Source organism: Planococcus citri, chromosome 3 (genome assembly GCF_950023065.1).
Source record: "Planococcus citri chromosome 3, ihPlaCitr1.1, whole genome shotgun sequence".
NCBI classification, from domain to species: domain Eukaryota; kingdom Metazoa; phylum Arthropoda; class Insecta; order Hemiptera; family Pseudococcidae; genus Planococcus; species Planococcus citri.
This window is the reverse complement of record NC_088679.1, coordinates 16290910-16312624: the sequence shown is the minus strand read 5'-3', so window position 1 is coordinate 16312624 and position 21715 is coordinate 16290910. Positions and strand designations below refer to the sequence as shown.

Sequence of the window (21715 nt, the reverse complement as noted above, 5' to 3'; positions counted from 1 at the left end):
AGTTGGAAGGGTCAGAGTTGAAAATTACAGAAAGGTCATTTTTTTGGAGAAGCATAATTTGACCCTAAATTGATGAAAAGTGTCCAAATCCATACCATTTGTGAGTACTGTCATTTTGAATAACATATCCAAATTTCAGCTTCCTAGGTCATCCCCATCACATTTAAGGTGAAAAACCCGGATTTTGACCCTATTTTTGACCCCACTCCACTCTTAAAATTGACCTAAGGAGTCCCAATGTCCAGTATACAATGGGATAGTGCCACTTGAGTGTATTTTGCAGGTTTCAACCTTCCGACCCTATTTGATCTCTCTCCAGGGTCAAAAAAGTGGATTTATTGGCTATTTCACAAATGTTTTTCGACCTTTAGGAAAGCCTACAGCCCCTTCAAATTGACCTAGAGAGTCCAAATTTTCACAGTAAATTGGGAGGGTGTACTCTAATTCCCTTTTGCTGGTTTCAGCCTTCCAAACCCATTTGACCCCTCTCCAGGATGAGAAAAGAGGATTTTCAGCTATTTTCAAGTTTTTTTTTCAACTTTTAGAACACCCTGTAGCTCCTTCAAATTGACCTAAAGAGTCCAAATTTTCACAGTACATTAGGAGGGTGTACCCTGAGGTCCCTGAGTGCCTTTTGCAGGTTTCAGCCGTCCAAACCCATCGTTCTAATTGATCAAATAAATAAAGTCAACTGTCACAGTGTTTTTGCGTTTGAATTACATATTTACTTGACCATTTTAATAATTTTATGATTTTTTTCATAACATTCTACGAGTCAAATGTGAAAAAAAGAATAAAATTAATTGCTAATATATGCATACAAAAATTGAAACATTTTGAAAAAATTTAAAACTGAAAAATTGAATAAAATAAATTTTAAAAATTGATTTTTTCCTTCTTCAAGTTTTTGGAACCAGAAAGTCTTTTTTTTCTCAATGGGGGGGGGGGGTTGTGTCACAACAGTGTTTCAATTTCTGACATATTACATAAGTACACATAGGTATTTAAAAAAAAAAAAAATCAAAATGTTACAATTTATTAGTATTAGGTACCTACGAGATACCTTCACCTATTCTCTGAATTTTTTTTCAAGTCTTCGAGAAAACATTCAAGAGGGGAGGGGTGATCCACTGCCATAAAACTTAAACTCCTAAAATTTTACCAAAAGTTTTCAATTTTCATTTTTTTTTCAAAAAACTACCATTTTTAAAAATTTTAATGAATCATTATCATCTACTCATTTTATTAATATCTTTTCTGTTTTTTTTTTTTAAAAAAAACTTTTTAGAAATCCTTTTTGATTAGAGGAGGGGACGAGAGGACACTTATGTAGTTTATTGCCATAAAAGCAGTCTTCAATTTCTAGCACTTTTCCAAAAAAAAAAATTCCATCATCTCAAAATGACACAATGTTTTCATGAACATTTCAATGAAACACTCACCTATATACCTACTTATTATTGTCACTTTTTCTTCAAATTTTCTAGGCAATTTTTCAATTAAAAGAAGATGGTTTCAATAAACTTTCACATTTCAGTTTTTCAGAATTTGCCAAAAATGTTGATTTCTTTGTTTTGAAAATGCAGCAACTCTTGGACATTTTAATAAATCATAATTTCTAATTTTATGATTTTGTTCTGATGGAAGGCTTAGGATTTTAATGAAAAAAAAATAAATTTCTGATTTTTTTGTTGATTTTTTTGGGGAAGGGGGCAAAATTATCATGCAATGTTACTTCTGAAAAAATGAATTTTCTAATTTTTAAAAAGTTTGAAATTGGAGCACTTTTTAATTTTATTTCTAATTTTTAAAACAACTTTATGAGTTTTTCAAGTTTTTTTCATTTTTTATTTTGTATTATTTTTTGGTTCAATAATTACAAAAATTTAGTACATTTTTGTTCAATATTTATTTGGTAAAAAATCTGCTTGAAGCACTTTTTTTAAAATTAATTTTTAACATTGAATTTTAGTGTGTTTTATTACATACTTATAACATTTTTTTGGATTTAAAATCTTTTTTCTATAATTTTGATATTTTTTCAGGCAAAAAATGTCTTAATTTTTTCAACTTTGCGATAAAATAGGCCTTAAAATGATTTTTTTTTTGAAAAAGTAATCTAAAATTTTGTTGTTTTTTTTAAATTGTTTGTTGGTTTCCTTTTTTTTAACGTTAAAAACAAATTAAATCTGAAATTTTGAAAAAACATGAAATCGTTATTTTTTGAAGTAAATTGAATCATAAAATCAGATAGGTAACTAGTATGGACATTCTCAGGATCCAATTTGACCAGATCTGAACTGGTAACATCTGATGAGATCAGAATTTCATCAGATTAAAAGTCTGTTCAGATCTAATCAGATCCATTATTTTGATCTATTACGTACCTACTTAATGTACTTTTCATGTTCTGAGATGACTTGAGATTGATAATTTCAAGCGATTTTATGGCAATAATGTGAAAAATTCGCTAGAATGAGCACAATCATTTCTCCTTCTGTCCTTTTCTCTTCCAAAAAACAAAGGAATTTAAAAATTAAATCCATTTATTGAGAACTGAATTACTCGAAACATTTTCTAGAAAAACTGTAAAATTACTTTAAACTGATTTCAAAATTATTTTCAATTTGACTGTATTGTTTTCTCAGACTGTAGAGCAAATTGGATGGTTTTGCTCACCCACCCCTCCTTCTTGGCCTAACCCGCACTTTCTATAATTTTCAAAAAAAAAAAAAAAAAAAAAGGATCAGTGAAATTTAGACTTATGATATCGATAGTACGAGTACTTTGAATTATTTTGTAAACTAGGTACGAGTAGATATACTTAGCCTAAGTAGGTATGTGTCGTTTTTATCTCAATTTCATCTGTTGGTTTTTTCGCAGATCGATTCGGCCCTATCGATGACACCATTCTCGGATCTGTTTCTGGGTTCCAGAGTGAACAACATGTACACCACTCGCAACAGCAACATCGCCTCACCAGTATTCGTAAACATGACCATCCAATTAGCCGAAAGTCATGAAACATTAAGAACATCGGTGAAACAAGACATACAGAAACATTTAATGGGCGTCATTCAGCGACGCAGCAATAACGTCGGAGCTAGCGCCTTATGGGTAGACTCGCCGAGTGGCGTTGTTTCTCAGATACACGGTAAATACTCGTACTTTACCTGTGTATACTTATATATAGGCCTATGCACATCGAACTCGAAGAACGAACGAAATCGTGTTCTGTATAAATACCATATAGCATAACTTTAGCTAGTTAGCGCGATGCGATGATGATGAAGGAGAAAAAATGATAATGTTGTGTTCGCGATATCATATTTAAACTGGTTATAATTTATAATTACCTTTGCAGACGTGGACGAATGCACAGACCCGGAACTAAACGATTGCCATTCGGCCGGAAAATGCACCAATGTTTTCGGATCTTTTCACTGTACATGTCCGGAAGGATATCGTGATCCTATGGCTGGTGATAATCACAGCAGTGGGCGTACCTGCGAAGCCTGCAATGCTGGGTACTGTAACCATCGAGGAGAATGCAGTTTCCTTAACGGTCAACCTATCTGCAAGTACGTTATGCTTGCCTACCTATCCACCTACCTATCTATTGTTTTGACCGTGTACTTTTTTTTCCTTCTCATTTCGATCAATCTTTGTGATATTTGTATGAACTATGTTGTTATACGTACTTACGTACGTCGACGACTCGCGCGTATGTAACGGAATATTCCAATTCCATCGTACTACCGACGAGGTCGAGATCGAATTTAATGCGTGAAGATACGAGTATTAGTCGCGGTGATGATGTAGGTGTGCGTTATGGTTCGTGGAAATATTACGGTGGTTCGCATATTTACCCACATATTTTCTCTGTGTATCTGCCAAGTCGAGTTATTGTCTCAATTGACAGTTTCAAATCGATCAATTTACTATAAATATGATATCGATGGCGATATGGTACTCTATAAGGTACTGGTAATTGCATGACATACCGAGATGAATTTATCACGAGGCGAGAATCGGTTCAAATTGCGAGAAATTGGTTTCTAATTGAAAGCCTATAAATAGCGAATTTTGAAAATGAAAGCAGTAATACTTACTATGACGCTATGATCCTTCGCTTATTTGAGAAGCAGAGTATAGAAGAATTTGTACGCTTGTTTTGTTTCATTTTCTCTTCTTGGAGCTCTTATCCAATAGTCCGGCATATGGCAATAGGAACAATTGCACTCCCCCCCCCCATCCTCTGATATAACTTTTTTCTTAAAAGGAACATCCTCAAAAACATTTTAAAACAAACTTGCCAAAAAAAAAGTTAGGTTTACTAACAAAATGGCGGCGAATTTGACCAACAGGTCAGCCGAAATCGCAGATTTTGCTTTCGAACGTAGAACACGCACAAAATTTTTTGAAATGGATAAAGCTAAATCGAAAGAGCATGAAAAATTTATCACGAGTCAAAATTTCAAGTGCTAAAGTGTATTTTTCAATTTTTAGTGTATTTTCAAAAATCAAATTGTAAACTAAAATGAGAAAAAAAATCAAAATTTTACCAAATAGACCTAGAAAGCTGAAATTTGGGATATATCCTATTTTAGACCTATCAAATTGATTGAAAACAAATTTGAAGCTGTTTTGAGCAGTTCTGGAGCCTCCAGCAGATTTTTGAAACTTTGAAATTACGACAAAATTTCATCAAGCGATGTTGGAAATCCGAAATTTGTTTTGTAAACTAATTTCAATACGCTATGAAGTCGTCTGCAAGTAGATTTCTAGTCGTTTTGGCGCCTCCAGCAATTTTTTTGAGAAATACTGGAGCCTCCAGCAAATTTTTGAACCATGAAATTTCTACAGAATTTCATCAGGTGGTGTTGGAAAGCCGAAATTCGATCTGCACAGTGCGTGCTAAAGTTAATTTAGACAAATTTTTTTGGCATTTTTGGGAGAACAGAAGTTTTTAAAAATCCGCTGGAGGCGCCAAAATGGATTGAAAGTTGAAACTGCCTGCAATTCATTTCGGAATTGATTTCAAAAATTGGGTGTAAATCTCCATTTGATGAAATATTGTGGAAATTTCAAGTTTCAAAAAGTCGCTGGAGGCTCCAAAATAACTTGAATTCGCCAGCAATCGTCTTGATAGCGTGTTGAAATTGGAGTTCAGAGTGATTTTTGGATATTAAACTCTGCTTGGTGAAGTTTTACGGAAATTTCGAGCATTAAAAAATCGACTGGAGGCTCCAGTAATTTCCAAAAAGTCGCTGGAGGCTCCAAAACAACTTTGAATCTACCTGCAGTGGACTTCATGGCGTATTAAAATTAGTTTACAAAATGAATTTCGACTTTCCAACTGCATTTGATGAAATTTCGTGGAAATTTATCAAGTTTCAAAAATCTCCTAGAGGATCCAAGAATATTCAAAAAGTTGCTGGAGTCTCCAAAATGACTTGAACTCATCAGCAGTCAACTTGATAGCGTGTTCAAGTAGTGCAGTGTGAATTTTGGCGAACGTCATTCGATGAAATTTTGTGGAAATTTCAAGTTTCAAAAATCTGCTGGTGGCTCCAGAAGTGCTCAAAACGGTTTGAAATCGTTTTCAACCGATTTGGCAGGTCGAAAATAGGATACATCTCAAATTTCGGCTTTCTAGATCAAATTGGTAAAATTTTGATTTTTACCCCTCTTTTTTGACCTAAATTTGATTTTCAAAAAATTCGTCAAAAATCGAAAAATGCACTTTAGCACTTGAAAATGTTGACTCGAGACGATTTTATTGCTTTAAAATGTCTCTTAGGATATCCCCTTTAAAGAAAAAGTCGTTTTTGAGGAGCGGGGGGAGGGATGCAATTATTCCTATTGTCATATCATCGATTTTTGGTACCTTCCATCGATTTTTATAGCAATTTTGGAGTTTCTTTTTCAATACGGAATTTTTGCAAAATTCAATCCCATTTTTATAACATTTTAAAATCATTTTTTCGTGGTTCATCTCATCTAAATTAGGTAATTTTTGCAGAATTTGTTCTCAAATTGTACGCAAAATATTTAAGCCAAGTTCACTTTGTTTTCAACTTCAAATATCACAGAAATTTCATCAATTTTTGGTGTTATAAAAATTTTGCAGATTTTTACATTTCACAAAAATTTTTTTTTTTGGATAACATTTTATATAGATTTTTTCAATTTTCGTAATTTTTTGCACTTTTTGCAAGAATTTTTAAAAAGTTGCTGGAGGCTCCAAAATGACTCGAACCCACCTGCAGTCGAATTGATAGCGCGTTAATGAAGTGCAGAGAGAGTTTTGAATTTTCAATTCCGTTTGGTCAAATTTTATCGAAATTTTGAGCATTGAAAAATCGACTGGAGGCTCCAGTAATTTTAAAAAAGTCGCTGGAGGCTCCAAAACGACTTGAAATCTACCTGTAGTGGACTTCATAGTGTATTGAAATTAGTTTACTAAATGACTTCCGCCTTTCCAACTGCATTTGATGACATTTTAGGGGAATTACAAGTTTCAAAAATCGACTGGAGGCTCCAAAAATTTTTAAAAAGTCGCTGGAGGCTATAAAATGGCTTAAACTTGCCAGCAGTTGACTTAATAGCGTGTTTATAAGTTGAAGTGCAGCGTGAATTTCGGAATTCCAACTTCATTTAAGTTTCGAAAATGTGCTGGAGGCTCCAGAACTGCTCAAAACGGGTTGAAATCATTTCCAATCGATTTATCAGGTTGAAAATAGGACATTTCCCAAATTTCAGGTTTCTAGGTCTATTTGGTAAAATTTTGATTTTTTTCTCATTTTTGGCTTAATTCGATTTTCAAAAATTCATCGAAAAATGCACTTTTGCACTTGAAATTTTGACTAGTGATAAATTTTTGTATGCTTTTTCGATTATAGCCTTGTCCAGTTTATGAAATTTCTTGCATGTCCTATGTTGAGAAGCAAAATCTGCGATTTCAGCTGACCTGTCAATCAAAATAGCCGCCATTTTGTTAATAAAGCCAATTTTTTTGACAGATTTGCTTTAAAATGTTCTTTAGGATATCCTCTTTTAAGAGATAGTTGTCCCAGACAATCGGGGGGGGGGGGGGAGACGCAATTATTCCTATTGGCATATCCCAGTTGACCAAATGCTAGCAAATTTTGTGCTAGCGTAAATGGTGCCGGAATTTGAGACACTTTTTTAAAAAAATTCTAGCAAATCAGTTGCGATTAGGTCGCATTAGAGTAGCAGAATTGCGCACAAATAGCTAGCACGTAGCTGGCACAAAGCTAGCAAAAAGCTAGCATTTTGTTGGCACTTTGCTCTGCATTCTGCTACGTACATGCGACTAAATCGCGACTGATTTGCTAGCAATTTTTGCAAAAAGTGTCTCATATTCCGGCACCATTTACGCTAGCGCAAATTATGCTAGCAAGAAGCTAGCATTTTGCTAGCGTAGAAAAACTTTGATCAGTAAAAGTAATTACTATTAATTAATTTTTTTAAATTCTTGGTGTTTACTTTTAACAGGTGATAGTTTTCCAGGAAATTCCAAAAATTAGGCGACTGTCCCAGCTCAGAGCTAGCATAACGCTAGCATCTTGGGACAGTATGAGAAGAGTGATTATGAGAAGAGTGATGTCACTCTTCTTACTTTTCAACATGATACCACCTTGAGCTTATATTCAACTTGATGACACACTTTATCTAAGAGTAGCAAACTATACCATGAGAGAGATCGACGCTAGCAATTTGCTAGCATTATGCTAGCGCTTAGGTTGAAAAATCTCTTTATTAAATAAAAAATGAAGTTTTTTTTTTTTAAATAGAAAAATTGTCAAAATTTAAAATTTGAAAATAAAGTATTAAACAAACCATGAAAATGAAAAATTTCAAAAACATTTGAACAACATTTTAGTCCACGGCAATGGGAGTAATCCCCTGCCGATCCTCCAAGACAACTTTTTCCTTAAAGGGGACATCCTAAGGAACATTTTAAAGCAAACTTGCTGAAAAAAAAATTGGCCTTACTTACAAAATGGCGGCAATTTTGATTGAAAGGTCAGCCGAAATAGCAGATTTTGCGTTTCAACATAGGACGTGCACGAATTTTTTCAAACCTTACAAACGTAGATCGAAAGATCATGCAAAAATTCATCACCTGTCAAAATTACAAGTGGTAAAGTACCTTTTTCGATTTTTGGTGAATTTTCAAAAATCAAATTTTGGCCAAAATGTGAGAAAAAATCAAAATTTTACCAAATTGACCAAGAAACCTGAAATTTAGGATATACCCTATTTTCGACATGCCAAATCGATGGGAAACGGTTTCAACTTGTTTTGAGCAGTTCTGGAGCCTCCAGCAGATTTTTGAAACTCAAATTGAAGTTGTAAAGCTCAAATTTATTCTGAAAACAAATTTCAATACGCTACGAAGTACTGCAGGTGAATTTCAAGTCGTTTTGGAGCCTCCAGCGACTCTTTGAAAATTCCTGAAGCCTCCAGCAGATTTTTGAAACTTTAAATTTTCACAAAATTTCATCAAACTGAGATGGAGAGTCGAAATTCATTCTGCAAACTAATTTTAATACGCTACGAAGGAAGTCGACTGCTTGTGGATTTCAAGTTCTTTTGGAGCCTCCAGCGAATTTTCGAAGGTTGTATGGCATTTTTTGGAAAATTGGAATTTCCTAAAAGTAGCTGGAAGCTTCAAAACCATTTGAAACCTGCGAAGTAAATTTCAGCTTGCCAACTGCCAACTCCAATTGATAAATTAATGTTGTGGGAATTTCAAGTTTCAAAAGCCTACTGGAGGCTCTAAAATGACTTGAACCCACCCCACCTGAAGTCGTCTTCAGAGGGTGTTAAAATTGGAGTGTAGAGTAAACTACAGCTTTCCATGTCCATTTGATGAAATTTTGTTGTCCCCTTTAAGAAAAAAGTTGCTCCGGAAGATCGGGGGGGGTGCAATTACTCTTATTGTCATATGCAGGAATATTTTTAATGATTTTTGTATGCGCGCTGAGGGATGGAAAAGATACTTGCTCGCATTTTGCTACAATAAATAACGCAGAAAAAGGTTTATTGGTGAGAAATGCGTAAGATCTGGTATCACGTTCCTATCATTTGACTACAAAGAAAACGCCAAGTCACCAGATGCAGAAACTAGAGATATGCTTACATTTTTCTAGAGCCAGATGGCTAAGTAAATGCTAGCTCAGAGATGCAAGAATATTACCTGAAGTTTCCTATCATAAAACTGTGAGCAGGTACATATTAGTCAGTGATACGCTGGCATTAAGCGAACAGGTAGAGTGAGGCAAAAGCTAGCTGAGATATGCGAGATTATCGCTTGAACTTTCTTGGCATAGAATTGCAAGCAAGTATCCATCAGTGATACGCTAGCATCAGGCGAGCATGTATGAAGTGAAGTAAAAGCTAGCTGAGATATGCGAGAATATTGCTTGAACTGTCCTAGCATAGAATTGCGAGCAAGTATCCGCCAGTAATACGCTAGCATAAGGCGAGCAAGTTAAAGTGAAGTAAAAGCTAGCTGAGAGTCGCTGGAAAACAGCTCGAAAATTGCTAGAATTGAATTTGCTAGCGAAAAACTGCAAGAAAATCGCTTACTTTTAGCGAGATAATTATTGCTGGCCACAAAAAGCGAGTAAATTGCTAGCAACTTATCAAAACGCGAATAAAACGCTAGCTTTTTGCTAGCATGTGGTCAACTGGGATGTCGGTACCTTGAGAGTAAAGGACAGAGAAGGAATTCTCTAGAAATTTGCCAAGCATTTGAAAAAAAGGCTCGAAATGGATCAAGATTTTACGAGGAATTCGACTACTTCGATGAAAATGTTTTTTGAGCATTTCTAAAGATTTTCAAGGGCAATAATATGGGTCATGATTAGGTATATAGAATTTTCGAAAAAAGTGGCATTCGACATAATAGGTATAATATAAGGTATTAAAATAGGTTAAAATTTTGCAAAAAATCCCACAATGTCCACGAAAATGTTTTTTGGGTATTTCTGAAGAATTTTGAGACCGAAAATTGGATCACGATTTTTAAAACATTTTTAAAAGTAGGTATTATCCGCCATATCAAAATGAATTAAAATTTCGCTAGAATTGCAAATATTTCGACGAAAATGTTTTTTATTTATTTTTTAAAAACTTCAAGCTAGAAAATGGTTCATGATTTTCCGAAAACTTGAAAAATATATCATACAAAATATCAAAATGGGTTAAAATTTTACGAAAAATTCAACAATTTCCGCAGAAATATTCCGAGCACTTCTGAAAAATTTCAAGCCCAAACTTAAGTCATGATTTTTGAAATCGATCTAAAAAAATTAGTCTCAAGTTTGAAAATCTACCTACTATATCAATTTTTGGACAAATTCCGAAGTACTTACCTACCTAATGATTAGTCTCGACTCTCGAATCGTATTCTGGACATTTATTAACAAGAGATGACCTCGATATGGTCGCTTTCGATCTCGAAAATTTTAAAATAAATTTTGATATCAGATTTGCAGCAATTAACTTTAGTTTGTCGAAAATTAAAAATTGAGAAATTTGATTTCAAAAATTTTCTTCTCAGCATTACCTACCTATTTTGAGTTTTTTTCAAGAAGAAGAAGAAATAATTTTCTTGTTTCCAACAGCGAAATTTTCCTCTCACTATTTTATTTGACTTGAACAAAATTCAGTCGTAATATACGTACATATTAAAATTTTGAAAATACTTACATTGCTTTTTTATTATTTGAGAAATTACGATTAAAACTTTAGAATATTTCTATTTTTCTCTTCTCTTTGAGAGAATGAATATTTACCTAGGTACAATTCTTTATTCAAGTTAATTTGAGCTGAATGATTTATTGCATCAATACTTAATACCTACTGATTTCTTACGTGTATTATTTTTTTCTTCCAGATGCTCCGGTAGTTATTACGGTGCTCAATGTGAAATCGACGGCGAAGTCTTAGGTGTAGCCGTCGGATCGTCTTTAGTTGCCATTCTTATTATAATTACTACACTGGCGTGCTTATGTGCCTGGAGGTAAACACATTTTCACTTCAACTTATAGTCTCATAATTAATCTTCCTACACCTACATTTCTAATTTTTTTCAATACCTATCAATCTCTTCTGTGTCTAAAAATTAACCTCATAATACGTTTTACAACAGCCGTCGCTGGAATAAAGAGCAAAAAATCGGATCTCCTATATTTGGTTATATGCCAAGTGGAGCCAGTACTGTTAAAACTCCTGTCATGGGAGCTCCGCCATACCAAGTTTCTCTAGAAGATCGCTTACGCTGGGCTCAAATCGCTGATGCTATGGCTCATGCAAATCATTACGGGGTAAGTTGATCTACCTACAGTACTTAATTGTCAGACCCTACTAAATTCAAACTATGACTTATTTAAATACGATTTTTTTTTTGTAGCCCGAACCAGTCAATGGTCCTACCAGACCATCTTCAACTATATTCGGGTACACGTTGCCTCACTCTGCGGGTCCAGTTATTATGCCTAGGCTTAGACCTCCCAGTGTTCACACGTTACGTACCCCTGAATCTAGTACCAGTGAAGAAGAAGATCGTGCTGATCTTTTGGGAAGAAATTTTCAAGTTCCTCGACCTAAAAGCAGGTCATCAGTCGCTGTAAGTGATCGTTGATTTCGTAAAATAATTAAGAGGATTTTTTTCCAAAGCCTAATTTTTACCCATTTATTTATTTTTATTTTTTTCAGAACCAGAGTGGCATTTATTACGATGTAGACTATGAATCTCAGCAACAATCCGGTGAAATATTCTCAACCATGAAATCTGGTCAACCCTGTATTCCTCTAAATACCTACACAATGGGCAGTAGGTCCCATTACTTTAATTTTAGATCGTAAATTTATCCATAGATAGGTATTTAAATCTGCATTAGAGTGATTAAGTGACCTTTTTTTTTTTTTTTTGCGCAAACATATTGGAATCTCTCTGGCCATGGATGATTATGTATTTTGAAGACTGATTAAAATCCATATCTTACATAAATATTTAGCCATCTTAGGCAAAAATCTAGAATCCAAATTAAGTTTCCTGTGTATAAAAAGTGAGCTTTCATTGTATGTATAAAATTTATTTATTTTGGCTCAAATTATTCGTACTTTCAACGTGTAGGTATGTCGTGTACTGTAGGTAATTTGTATAATATTATTTTATAGATTTATATAAAAAAAAAAAAAAACTCATTCATCGTATCGATATACTCGTTGCTATATTGAAATAATTTTTTAAAACGTAGGTAACAACTTCAGTTTTCTCCTATTTCCTAGATATAGGTACCTAAAACGCGTTACCTTTGATAAAATTATTTCATCTTTTAATACCTTGTTGATACATCGATCGGTGGCCAAATGGAAATTTTCATATATTTTTTAAAAAACTAGTCTGTATACCTACTCATATAGTGTAGCTTATTGAATATTGAAATATGTTCTTATTCTCATGTGCTTACTGAAAAATACTATGTACAAACCTTGAACATGATGATAAGCTGCTAGTATCTTTAATAAAAATAAAGCACTTGTGCCTAATGCTATTACTCGTATTATGGTCAAGTAGTTGGTAAAGATACATAGATCGTATTTGTAATTCAAACAGCCATCATGTTCAATGTTGAATTGTGTCTCGTTTTTTATGTTATAATATTCATCATTCGAAGCATTTAGTGTTTTATCGATTCTTTTTTTTTTTTTTTTGTTTCTTTCTCGTTTATGTTATAATGTGATAATCATTTTATGAATTTGTATTTATTTGTATTTGTATTCAATATTAAGTGTACGTTTTACACAAATACATTTTTTTTCTCGATTTTTATCACGTTGATTTTTTTTTTGAGGAAAAGGAGATTTTTAGGGTTGAATTTTTTTCTAAATTGAAAAATTACTCATAGACTAGCTATGGTTGAAGTTGCCCTTTTATTGGTAAAATAAATCATCAGAAACTTGCAAATTACATATCTACATAAAAAAGCTCATCAACACAATAATTCAGAAAAAAAAATTATTTTAAATGTTGTGCATATTTTAGAACATCTTTCCCCAAATTTGTGGCCCTGAAAGTGAAGATTAGCCCTTCGCTATATTTTTCCCACAAAGTACTCGTCGAGAGCTTTCAATTTGGAAAAAAATATTTGCTTTCTAGGGGCCCAATAAAAATTTATAGAACGTTGAGGGTCCCAAAAATTTGTTTTTTGGGGCATATCTGTACATTTATGGAACCAAATAAGTTCAAATTTTAAATAGAAATATATTTTTTTAATTTTAATGCTTATTTTAGGACCCCTTCCTTCAACTTTGAGACCCTTGAAATAAAAATTGCGAGCTTTTGATTTAAAAAAAAAAATCAGCTCCCCAGATTTAATAGAGGCCAAATGAAAATTTGTAGAACTTTTCACAAGCGTCCTTTTTCATAAGAATTTTTGATTTTTTTCAAGAAGGTAACTATTTCCTGCTCCCTCCCCTCCCACCCAATGTAGGCCAAATGGTTGGAATTTTTACCAGGTGCCAAACATACAATAGTGTTGTGGTTGTATTTCAGTTTTTTCAAAATTTTGGAGCAAGGGTCCAAAAATTTGAAACCTTTGGTTTTTGGAGCACATTTCGGACCCTATGGGACCAAATTGGTTTAAATTTTGGACTTACCGTTGGAATGTAATTTGGAATGATTTTGAGACTTCCTCTACAAAATTTAGAACGCTTGAAATTGAAATTAGACACTCTACATTTTTCTTGTAAAGTCGAACTTTTGTTTGGAAAAAAAAACAAAACAGATTTCTAACAATGCATCTTATGGTTTTGATCATTTTTACATTTTTCTTAATTTTCCTCAAATTGAGAGTCAAGGACTACCTTTTCAGACTTCGATTTATTTAGAGACCCAAATTTGAAAATATGAAATTCTGGACTAATGTAAGAAATTACCATTATACAATTTTTTCAGTCGGAATTTCATATTGCAGCTCCAAGTTTGACTTGATTTTCAAAAGTTGAAAAAAAAAATCGAAAAGTTGAAAGTTGGATTTTTTACATTTAAAGCTCAACTTTAAAAATTGTGCAATCACATTCCAAAATGTGAAATTTGTTTCGATCTACTCTCAAGATTATTCAAAAAATAATTCCTAGTTGATTCGCCTGTCAACGTGATTGAACACCGTGCACGACACCGGTGTTAATAAAATTGCATACTCAGTTCGCCGTAAATTCGCAGAATCAGTCTGAGTTGAATGACTTATTCTAATACTTCCATTCAATTCATTGTCATTGTCAGATTCAAAACATACTTAATGAGTTAAGGAGCACGGAATTTGGTATGGTGAGGAATTGTTGATAGATGGTGTCTCATTTTGAACCTTTTTTTAAAAAATGATGAATGCAATCGTTTTTTACCTGCTACGAATCACACACAAATTACAATTACAAACACGGATCTCCAACATAAGAAACAGAACACACAACAAGACGGTATGAATAAAGAACCCTCGATCTTTTGTGAAGGACAACTAGACACAACATTGTCTATGAAACTATTTTTTTCTATTTTTATTTTTAAAAAAGGCCCGAGCAAGTATCAAAACCACTAAGCTGTAATTTTGAGGAAGTAATTTGTCAAGGTTTCGAGAATGCAGAAGAGTACCGAAAATGGAGGTTTCAAACTCTTTTAAATTATTGGGAGAAGGGGGAGGGGGGTCAGATGTCAACTAAATCATAAATTTGCAGATCAATTTCACAATAATAATAATAATAAGAATAGAAGTTGAAAAAATTATTTTTAATAAGGAGCAGTCAAGTATCTATAATTACATAACTTATTATATAAAAAAAATCTAAAATTTACAATTAAACATATATTACAAAACAGATTAAAAAAAGGGAAAAAGTACACGTTTCAGCAAATTGGCTGTGGTCGCAGCTGCTGCCTCTGCAGCGTTCAAAGTGCTACAGAATAGGAACGAAATCTTGTTCGATGACAGCGTCCTTATCGAGAGCTGATTGACTCATTTTTTCATCGATTTCAGCATTCTCTGCGAAAAGACAAAACAGTAAATCAGTAAAAATCAAGATAATCATCAATTACTCGCCCTAACACAAAAAAATTGGTTGAAATTGAGAAACAGCTCAGTAGTGATTTTTGAAAGGTTTTCATATCACAAATGTTGAATTTACCGAGACTTCCCATCGAAAAATTCTCAGATATTTGAAAAGAGCAGGCAAATTATCAATAAATACTGTAGACTCTTCACCCTTCCACTCGATGAAAGAAACTCATCACAAAAAAAAACAAAATTCGAAGAAATTCAATTTTCAATTCCAAATATCAAAAAAAGTTTAAATTCGTTCTGTTGTCTTATTTTTACCTCTTTCTGGCGTATTTCATGAAAAAGTTGATAAAAATCACACTCATAGCAAAAAAATTAAAATTCGTTTATTTTTTGAATTGTTTCGAATTTTGATTTTTTTGTGATGAGTTTATTTCATCGAGTGAAAGGTTTTTTTCTACTTATTCAACGGATACGTGAAAATAGGGGACCAAATTCAAAATTCTGGAGAAATTGAAAATCGCGCTGGAGGCTGGAAATTGTGAAATTTTGATTTGGGGGGTGGTTACGGACAAAATACAGCAATTCGCGCGAATTTCAAAAATTTCCTCACACACGGTTATCTTATGATTTTTTGGATTTTTTAATTCTGAAAAAAGCTGGTCAAAAAACCACTCTTGAGGTGTCACTCCCAAAATCGGCTCAAATGTAGATAAACTCGTTAAACATGTCGAGTATAATACAAAACTCAATTTTTAGATGCCCAACTGCATATTCACGCCTTCTGGAGAAAATTCAAAATTCTAGAGAAATTGAAAAATCGCGCTGGAGGCTCCAGAATGGCTGGAAATGGTGAAATTTGGATTTGAGTGATTAACATTAGTTTTGAGACTTGATTTGGCCATTTTTATTGATCATGTACGTATTTTTTAAAAAAAGCATAAATCGCCAAAAACAGTCAATTTTGAATTTTCAAAAATTCGCCAAAAATCGAAAAATGAACTCGGGCAGCTGAAAATTTGGTTTTGGGGGTTTTAGACTATGCTCATTCTAAAAATCGTGGTCCCGTTCAAATCGGAGTGTGACACCTCAAGCGGTTCCCTTGTAAGTACTTCTTGGTTGAATTGACGTGGAATGACAAATGTGCATTTTTCATATTCGATGAACAAAATACCACCGAGAAAAAAAATTATATAAAATTTCTGTTATAATTTTTTTTTACCTCAAACTTTAAACTTTTCACCCTTTACAATTTGTTGTTTTTTGAGTAAAATAGTGCATGACGATAAAAATACTTTTAACAATTATGCCGTTCTTTCCCTGCACTCCTCAATTACAAAGCGCCAACATCCGAATCAATGATCAAATGTTTACAAGATTTCTTTGCTCATTTTGGTACTCTGATAGAATTACTTAGTTTCAAACACGCATCGATATCTCGTCATTCTACTTCGTAAAATAAGTTATGTAGGTTCAATTTCATGGCATCAAGCAATGACTTCTCTCACCTGGGCACCCAGCTACGAATGTACATACAAGCTGAACGAAAGCGAACATTTCAAAAGATAAAGATGGCATTACCATCAAAAATGCCCTACTGAATATTCCTTGTTCATAATTACGCCTACCTACAGCTAATGGAAAATCTCTGTCGGATACGATTTAAATTCTATACTTAGTCTAGTAAGAGAAGAACTGTTTACATACTTTGTATTTTTTATACACTCTCCGCTTCTCTTTTACATCTTGAATTAATTCTTTTTGTTCCTCTTCGAGTTCTGCAAGTTTTCTTTTTTCAGCCTGGATTACTTCGTCTTTCTCTTTATTCTTCTTTTTAAGGCTGTCAATTTTCTTAAGAAGTTCTTCCCTTAGACGTTGTTGGGCATCCATTTTGGGAGGGTATACCTACACAACAAAACGTAAAAATTTAAATTAATGACAAAGAAATATCAAGTTGTTAAAAACACAAAAATTAAGGCTCTGTAATATAAAATTAATGTTTGGCAGGCGAACTGATCCGATATACTACCATGTATTGGGAATATGCCTTTAGGCGGTACTTTACCCTTAGGTATTTCTCAAAGTGTCGTTTTCTGGCCGTTTTTCACGTCATTTTCATATTGTAGGTAATTCCCGTGTTTCAAATTTGAGATTTTCCATACGAGGATTTATTTTCGCCTTTTTTCTCAAATAATATGCAAGTCCAAAAAACTGCACTTTTGGGGTATTTTTGAGAAAAAAAGCAAAATCCTCAGTTGGAAAATGTCAAATTTGAGACACTTGAACTATATGAAAATGACGCCAAAAACGGCCAGAAAACGGTGTTTTGAAAAATGGGGGGGGGCTGACCTCTGTGTTTGAAAATTTCGTTTTGGGGTCCTTGGGCATGGGCACCATTCAAGCAAAGTTTCACGCTTTTATCATGAAATGCAGTTTACTTGCTGTTTGCCACTGGACTATTAATTTGTTTCTACCTATATACGATTGTGACTTAAAAATGGAACATTTTCAGATTCGTGTCCTTTTACGTACCTACTTTGCTTGAAACTTCATTTTTTCCGAAAATTTTGACAAAAAAATCAAAGTTCGAAAAAATTCAAAAAATGAACGAATTTTTATTTTTTTGTTGTACGTGAGTGTAATTTTCAACAACTTTTTCATGAAATACGTCAGAAAGAGGTCAAAATAAGACAACTGAATAAATTTAAACTTTTTTTGATGTTTGAAATTGAAAATTTGAATTTTTTCGAATTTTGATTTTTTTGTGAGGAGTTCATTTCATCGAGTGAAAGCGTTTTCAACTTTTTCAACGAATACGTAAAAATAGGGGTCAAATGGGTCAACTTCACCTATCAAAAGTTTTTTTCACCTTTTAAATCAAAAAATCGCATTTTTTCGCAAACTTTTAATTTTTTAAATCAACTTTGCAACATGTTACCATCTCAATTTTTTAATATGTTGTTCAGCATGAAAAGTTGTCCATAATATATTTTTTTCAGAATTTTTGAGAGTCAGAACGATGTGAAAACTATGGTTCGAAACTTTTTGAGCTAATTTTTCGTACGCAAAAAAGTGGCAACACTGATTTTTATGATATCACCAAAAAGCCTTTCAAAACCCCTACCTATGAGAAAATGTTCCATTTTGGTAGGTATCGCGGTTATCGAGTAATCCACTGCTGAAATGGATGATATTTTAGGTTCACTGAAAACTTTGATACCCCCTGGCTGCCTTTAAAAATGGACTAGAGGGCTGCGATTTGCGCCATTGGTCATCCCTTCGGTAGGTCTTTCCACAGGAAAAATTTCAAAAAAATCGTCGAACCCCCCTACCACTTCTTGGTCCAATTGGCGTGAAATGACCCTTAATTAAGGTATGTTTCAATTTTATAGCTACACGTACCTATCAATGTAATTTATTAGAACTAGGCACCTCCTTTCGAAGGAACATACTGAAATGAAAATTATACAAATACTATGAGCTTTTCAGAGTCAGTTTTTATTTAAATGTCCATTTTTCCTCATTTATTTATGAATTTTTTATGAAAAACCACTGCATTCAAAGTACCTGCCATTTAATTTTAAATCTAAACAACACAAAATCTTCCCTTGCTATTTTACTCTTTTATTCCTGCTTTTTAAAATGAGCAAAAAACCTGTTCTTTTTAGTGGGAACCTGGGAACTGATGAATAGAACGCCAGCACGGAGTACCTAGTAAACAGGGAGATGAAATGAAAAGAATGCTTTATTTTGCTTAGAGCAGGTTTTTCTTACTCAGAGCATGCGGAAAGAAAACAGCTGCCATAACCAGTTTTTTTGTCATTTTTTGCATCTTCAATAGGGAAGGAGACCTGTGTTAACAACAGCTGTTCTTTACATCTTGTACAAGGCAAGTGATGGCGTGGCGCCAGCATTATACAAATGAATAGGACGAAGTTGACCTGACCATACCCATCCCATTAGGTAAGTACACCAAATAATCAGATGTGCGGAAAGGGAATGCCTTCTCTACATTTATTTGTATTCTATTGTAAAGCACTATTCTTTTTCATTTGACTATAAAATACTTCGTTATGGATACAAATATGTACCTCAACTTTGATGCCTGATGGTGGTTTAAAACATTGTTCTAAAGTTTCCAACGAATTTTTTCGCAGTCTTTTTCACTCATTTCTAATCCAAAATTATTTACTCAGGAGTTTACTTTCGACGGATTTTTTCGAATTCTTTTTCTCCCTCAAGAAGAGTGTCTCAAAAAAATGTTGAATTTGAATCAGCAGGAACACATTTTGAAAGTTTGCGCATAACTTGATCAGTAGTCACATGGGGCATGGACTTAATTTTATTTGAGATTTCAATGAGTAGATATGCATTTTTTGAAAACTACAAAATCTAAAAATTTGCTTTTCATCGAAAAATGGTCGAGCGAGGGGTGAAAAGCAATCAGAATCAAAACCATTTTTAATTTTTCACTCTATCTGAGCCGTTTCGGCCACCCCCAGTTTTCCTCATCCTAATATTAACCTCCCATATTACCTTTTTTCATATTAAAAAAAATTAATCAAAATAAATCCAGCTTACCTATGATATTAAGATCTAAAGTTGAGAACAGCGCTGCTTCGTCAATGAATTCGGCGTCGCAAATCAATTACCTCAAACTTTCATAAAACACAAACAGACACGCGTTAACATTAAAAACATGGGGAAAAAATCGTGTTCGTTACAATGATATACTTTGACATCGAAGGTTTAACATAAACTCAGCGTACATAAAATAATAGAGAACATAAATAGATACACAAGTTGGTCTTTCGTCTGAGGAACTGATGTAAGGTATAAACCCTAGGACGATAGAAGATACAGTGATACACTAATGGACAACTCTTATCGAAGTGTTGATGATGCGAGATGTAAACATAGAAATTCAAACTGTCCAAGCAACACAATCAGAGTTACAGTCTGAATACCGGTGACGCGCGCATCCAACGCGCAGGTGCTATGGAGTTGAACCAGTTGAACTGGAAAACCAATGATGCCACGTTGTAGATTCACCTGAAGTTGCGGAAAGTGGTCAATCGTGTTTGTTAATCAGTCCCTTTGTGTTGATCAGTGTCCCCATTGGCACATTCCGCAACTTCAAACTTCGAGAACTTTTGAACGGTAAAAGTTGGAGCTTTGGATAAAGAGCAATTTAAAAGAGAATAAAAATACGAACATTTTGCAATATTGGAATATGTACCTACTTATATGTGTCCACTCAAAATTCCAGCATCCGCGAACGATAAGAATCAGGCAGAGATTCGGCAACCCGCATCTAGCAGAAAAGCCCAATACGTAGAAAGAATGCAATTATTTCATCATATGGCCGTTTTTATTTTTTAACAAACATGCCATATGAAATACAACGAAATATACACATCGTTCCAACTAGCCTAAACTAATTAATACAATGTGCCCTACTCTAACTGCCTAATTTCCTACCTATACAAATAAAATTTTTCTTCAATTTCATTTAGATTTTTGTTTTTTGAAATGAAATATGCTACACGTTGTAGTGGGCTAATGCATTTTTCATTGCCACGCCAAAATCAGACAATTTTTTTAAAATTTTCTCTGTTTTCACCGAACCAAATTTACTCAAATTTGAAACTCAACATCATGACAGATTCGAGGAGACAATTCCGCAGGATCAAAAAAATATCAACGTCGTCGAGTCGATCGAGTGGAGGTCAGCCTGAAAATTGTGGAAATCGATTCGGGAGGGTTCCACTTTAGAAGATATCAAAGTTACTAATATGAGTAATTCGATGCAAGAATTGACAATTTCGTTTTTTTTTTTATTTTGGACTTTTCAACTTGTACACAAAAAACTACACTTTCAAACTTGTCACTTCGGATGCAATTCACCCGCCTTAATAATCGATTTGAAGAATCGAACTTATGACAGGATTGAATTTTCAGCTTTCACACAACACTTTCTGGAGCGATTTGAAATTGCTGAAGAAAATTCAACTTTTGATGGAGGCTCCAGGTTGGCTCGAAAAAGATGTAAATCAATTTATAGGGTCTGTTTGAGTCCACGAACCGAGCTATGATTTTTACTCTTTTGATACACCTACAAAATTAATATACCTACCTATCTACCTATCCACACTATTACATCAACCAGTTAGCTGCATACTTAGAGAGTAAAAACTTGCCACTTGAAATTCAAAGCTCTTATCCAAAGTTACCCTTTGATGGTTGATTTTTCAAAATTGAAAAACGCGACTGTGGCGTTGAATTTATTGAAGAGGTAGATAAGCGAACACAATAGAATGCGAGCTTTTGATTAAAAAAAAAAATCAGCTTCCTAGCTTTAATAATAGGGGGCCAAATAAAATTCTTTAGAACTTTTCATAAGAATTTTTTGATTTTTTTCAAGTATATGCACCAGGTACCTATCCCCGCCCCACCCAATGGAGGCCAAATGGTTGAAATTTTTACCAGGTGCTAAACATACAAGAGTGTTGAGGTTGTGTTTCAGTTTTTTCAAAATTTTTGGGGAAGGGGCCAGAAATTTGAAATATTTGGTTTTTGGAGCATATTATGCACCCTATGGGACCAAATTGATTCAAATT

At 33.7% G+C, this 21715-nt stretch overlaps 1 protein-coding gene and 1 long non-coding RNA gene across 3 annotated transcripts in view; one reads left to right on the top strand and one right to left on the bottom strand.

The window, feature by feature from the left end:
* Window positions 1–12874, top strand: part of pwn (pawn) — a 103223-nt gene extending 90349 nt beyond the window's left edge. For both annotated transcript variants that reach the window (XM_065359316.1, XM_065359315.1), the window contains exons 8-13: window positions 2884–3154; window positions 3365–3581; window positions 10934–11059; window positions 11189–11363; window positions 11450–11665; window positions 11755–12874. In XM_065359316.1, coding sequence (XP_065215388.1) covers window positions 2884–3154; window positions 3365–3581; window positions 10934–11059; window positions 11189–11363; window positions 11450–11665; window positions 11755–11904 — 1155 coding nt within the window. In that variant the 3' untranslated portion in view covers window positions 11905–12874. The remainder of the gene's footprint in view (window positions 1–2883; window positions 3155–3364; window positions 3582–10933; window positions 11060–11188; window positions 11364–11449; window positions 11666–11754) is intronic.
* Window positions 12875–14806: 1932 nt separating this feature from the next.
* LOC135841281 (uncharacterized) lies at window positions 14807–20041 on the bottom strand. Its single transcript, XR_010557875.1, has 3 exons — window positions 19677–20041; window positions 16803–17000; window positions 14807–15080 (listed from the first exon to the last, which is right to left on the bottom strand). It is a non-coding gene; the product is annotated as an uncharacterized LOC135841281 (long non-coding RNA).
* Between the last annotated feature and the right edge of the window lie 1674 nt (window positions 20042–21715).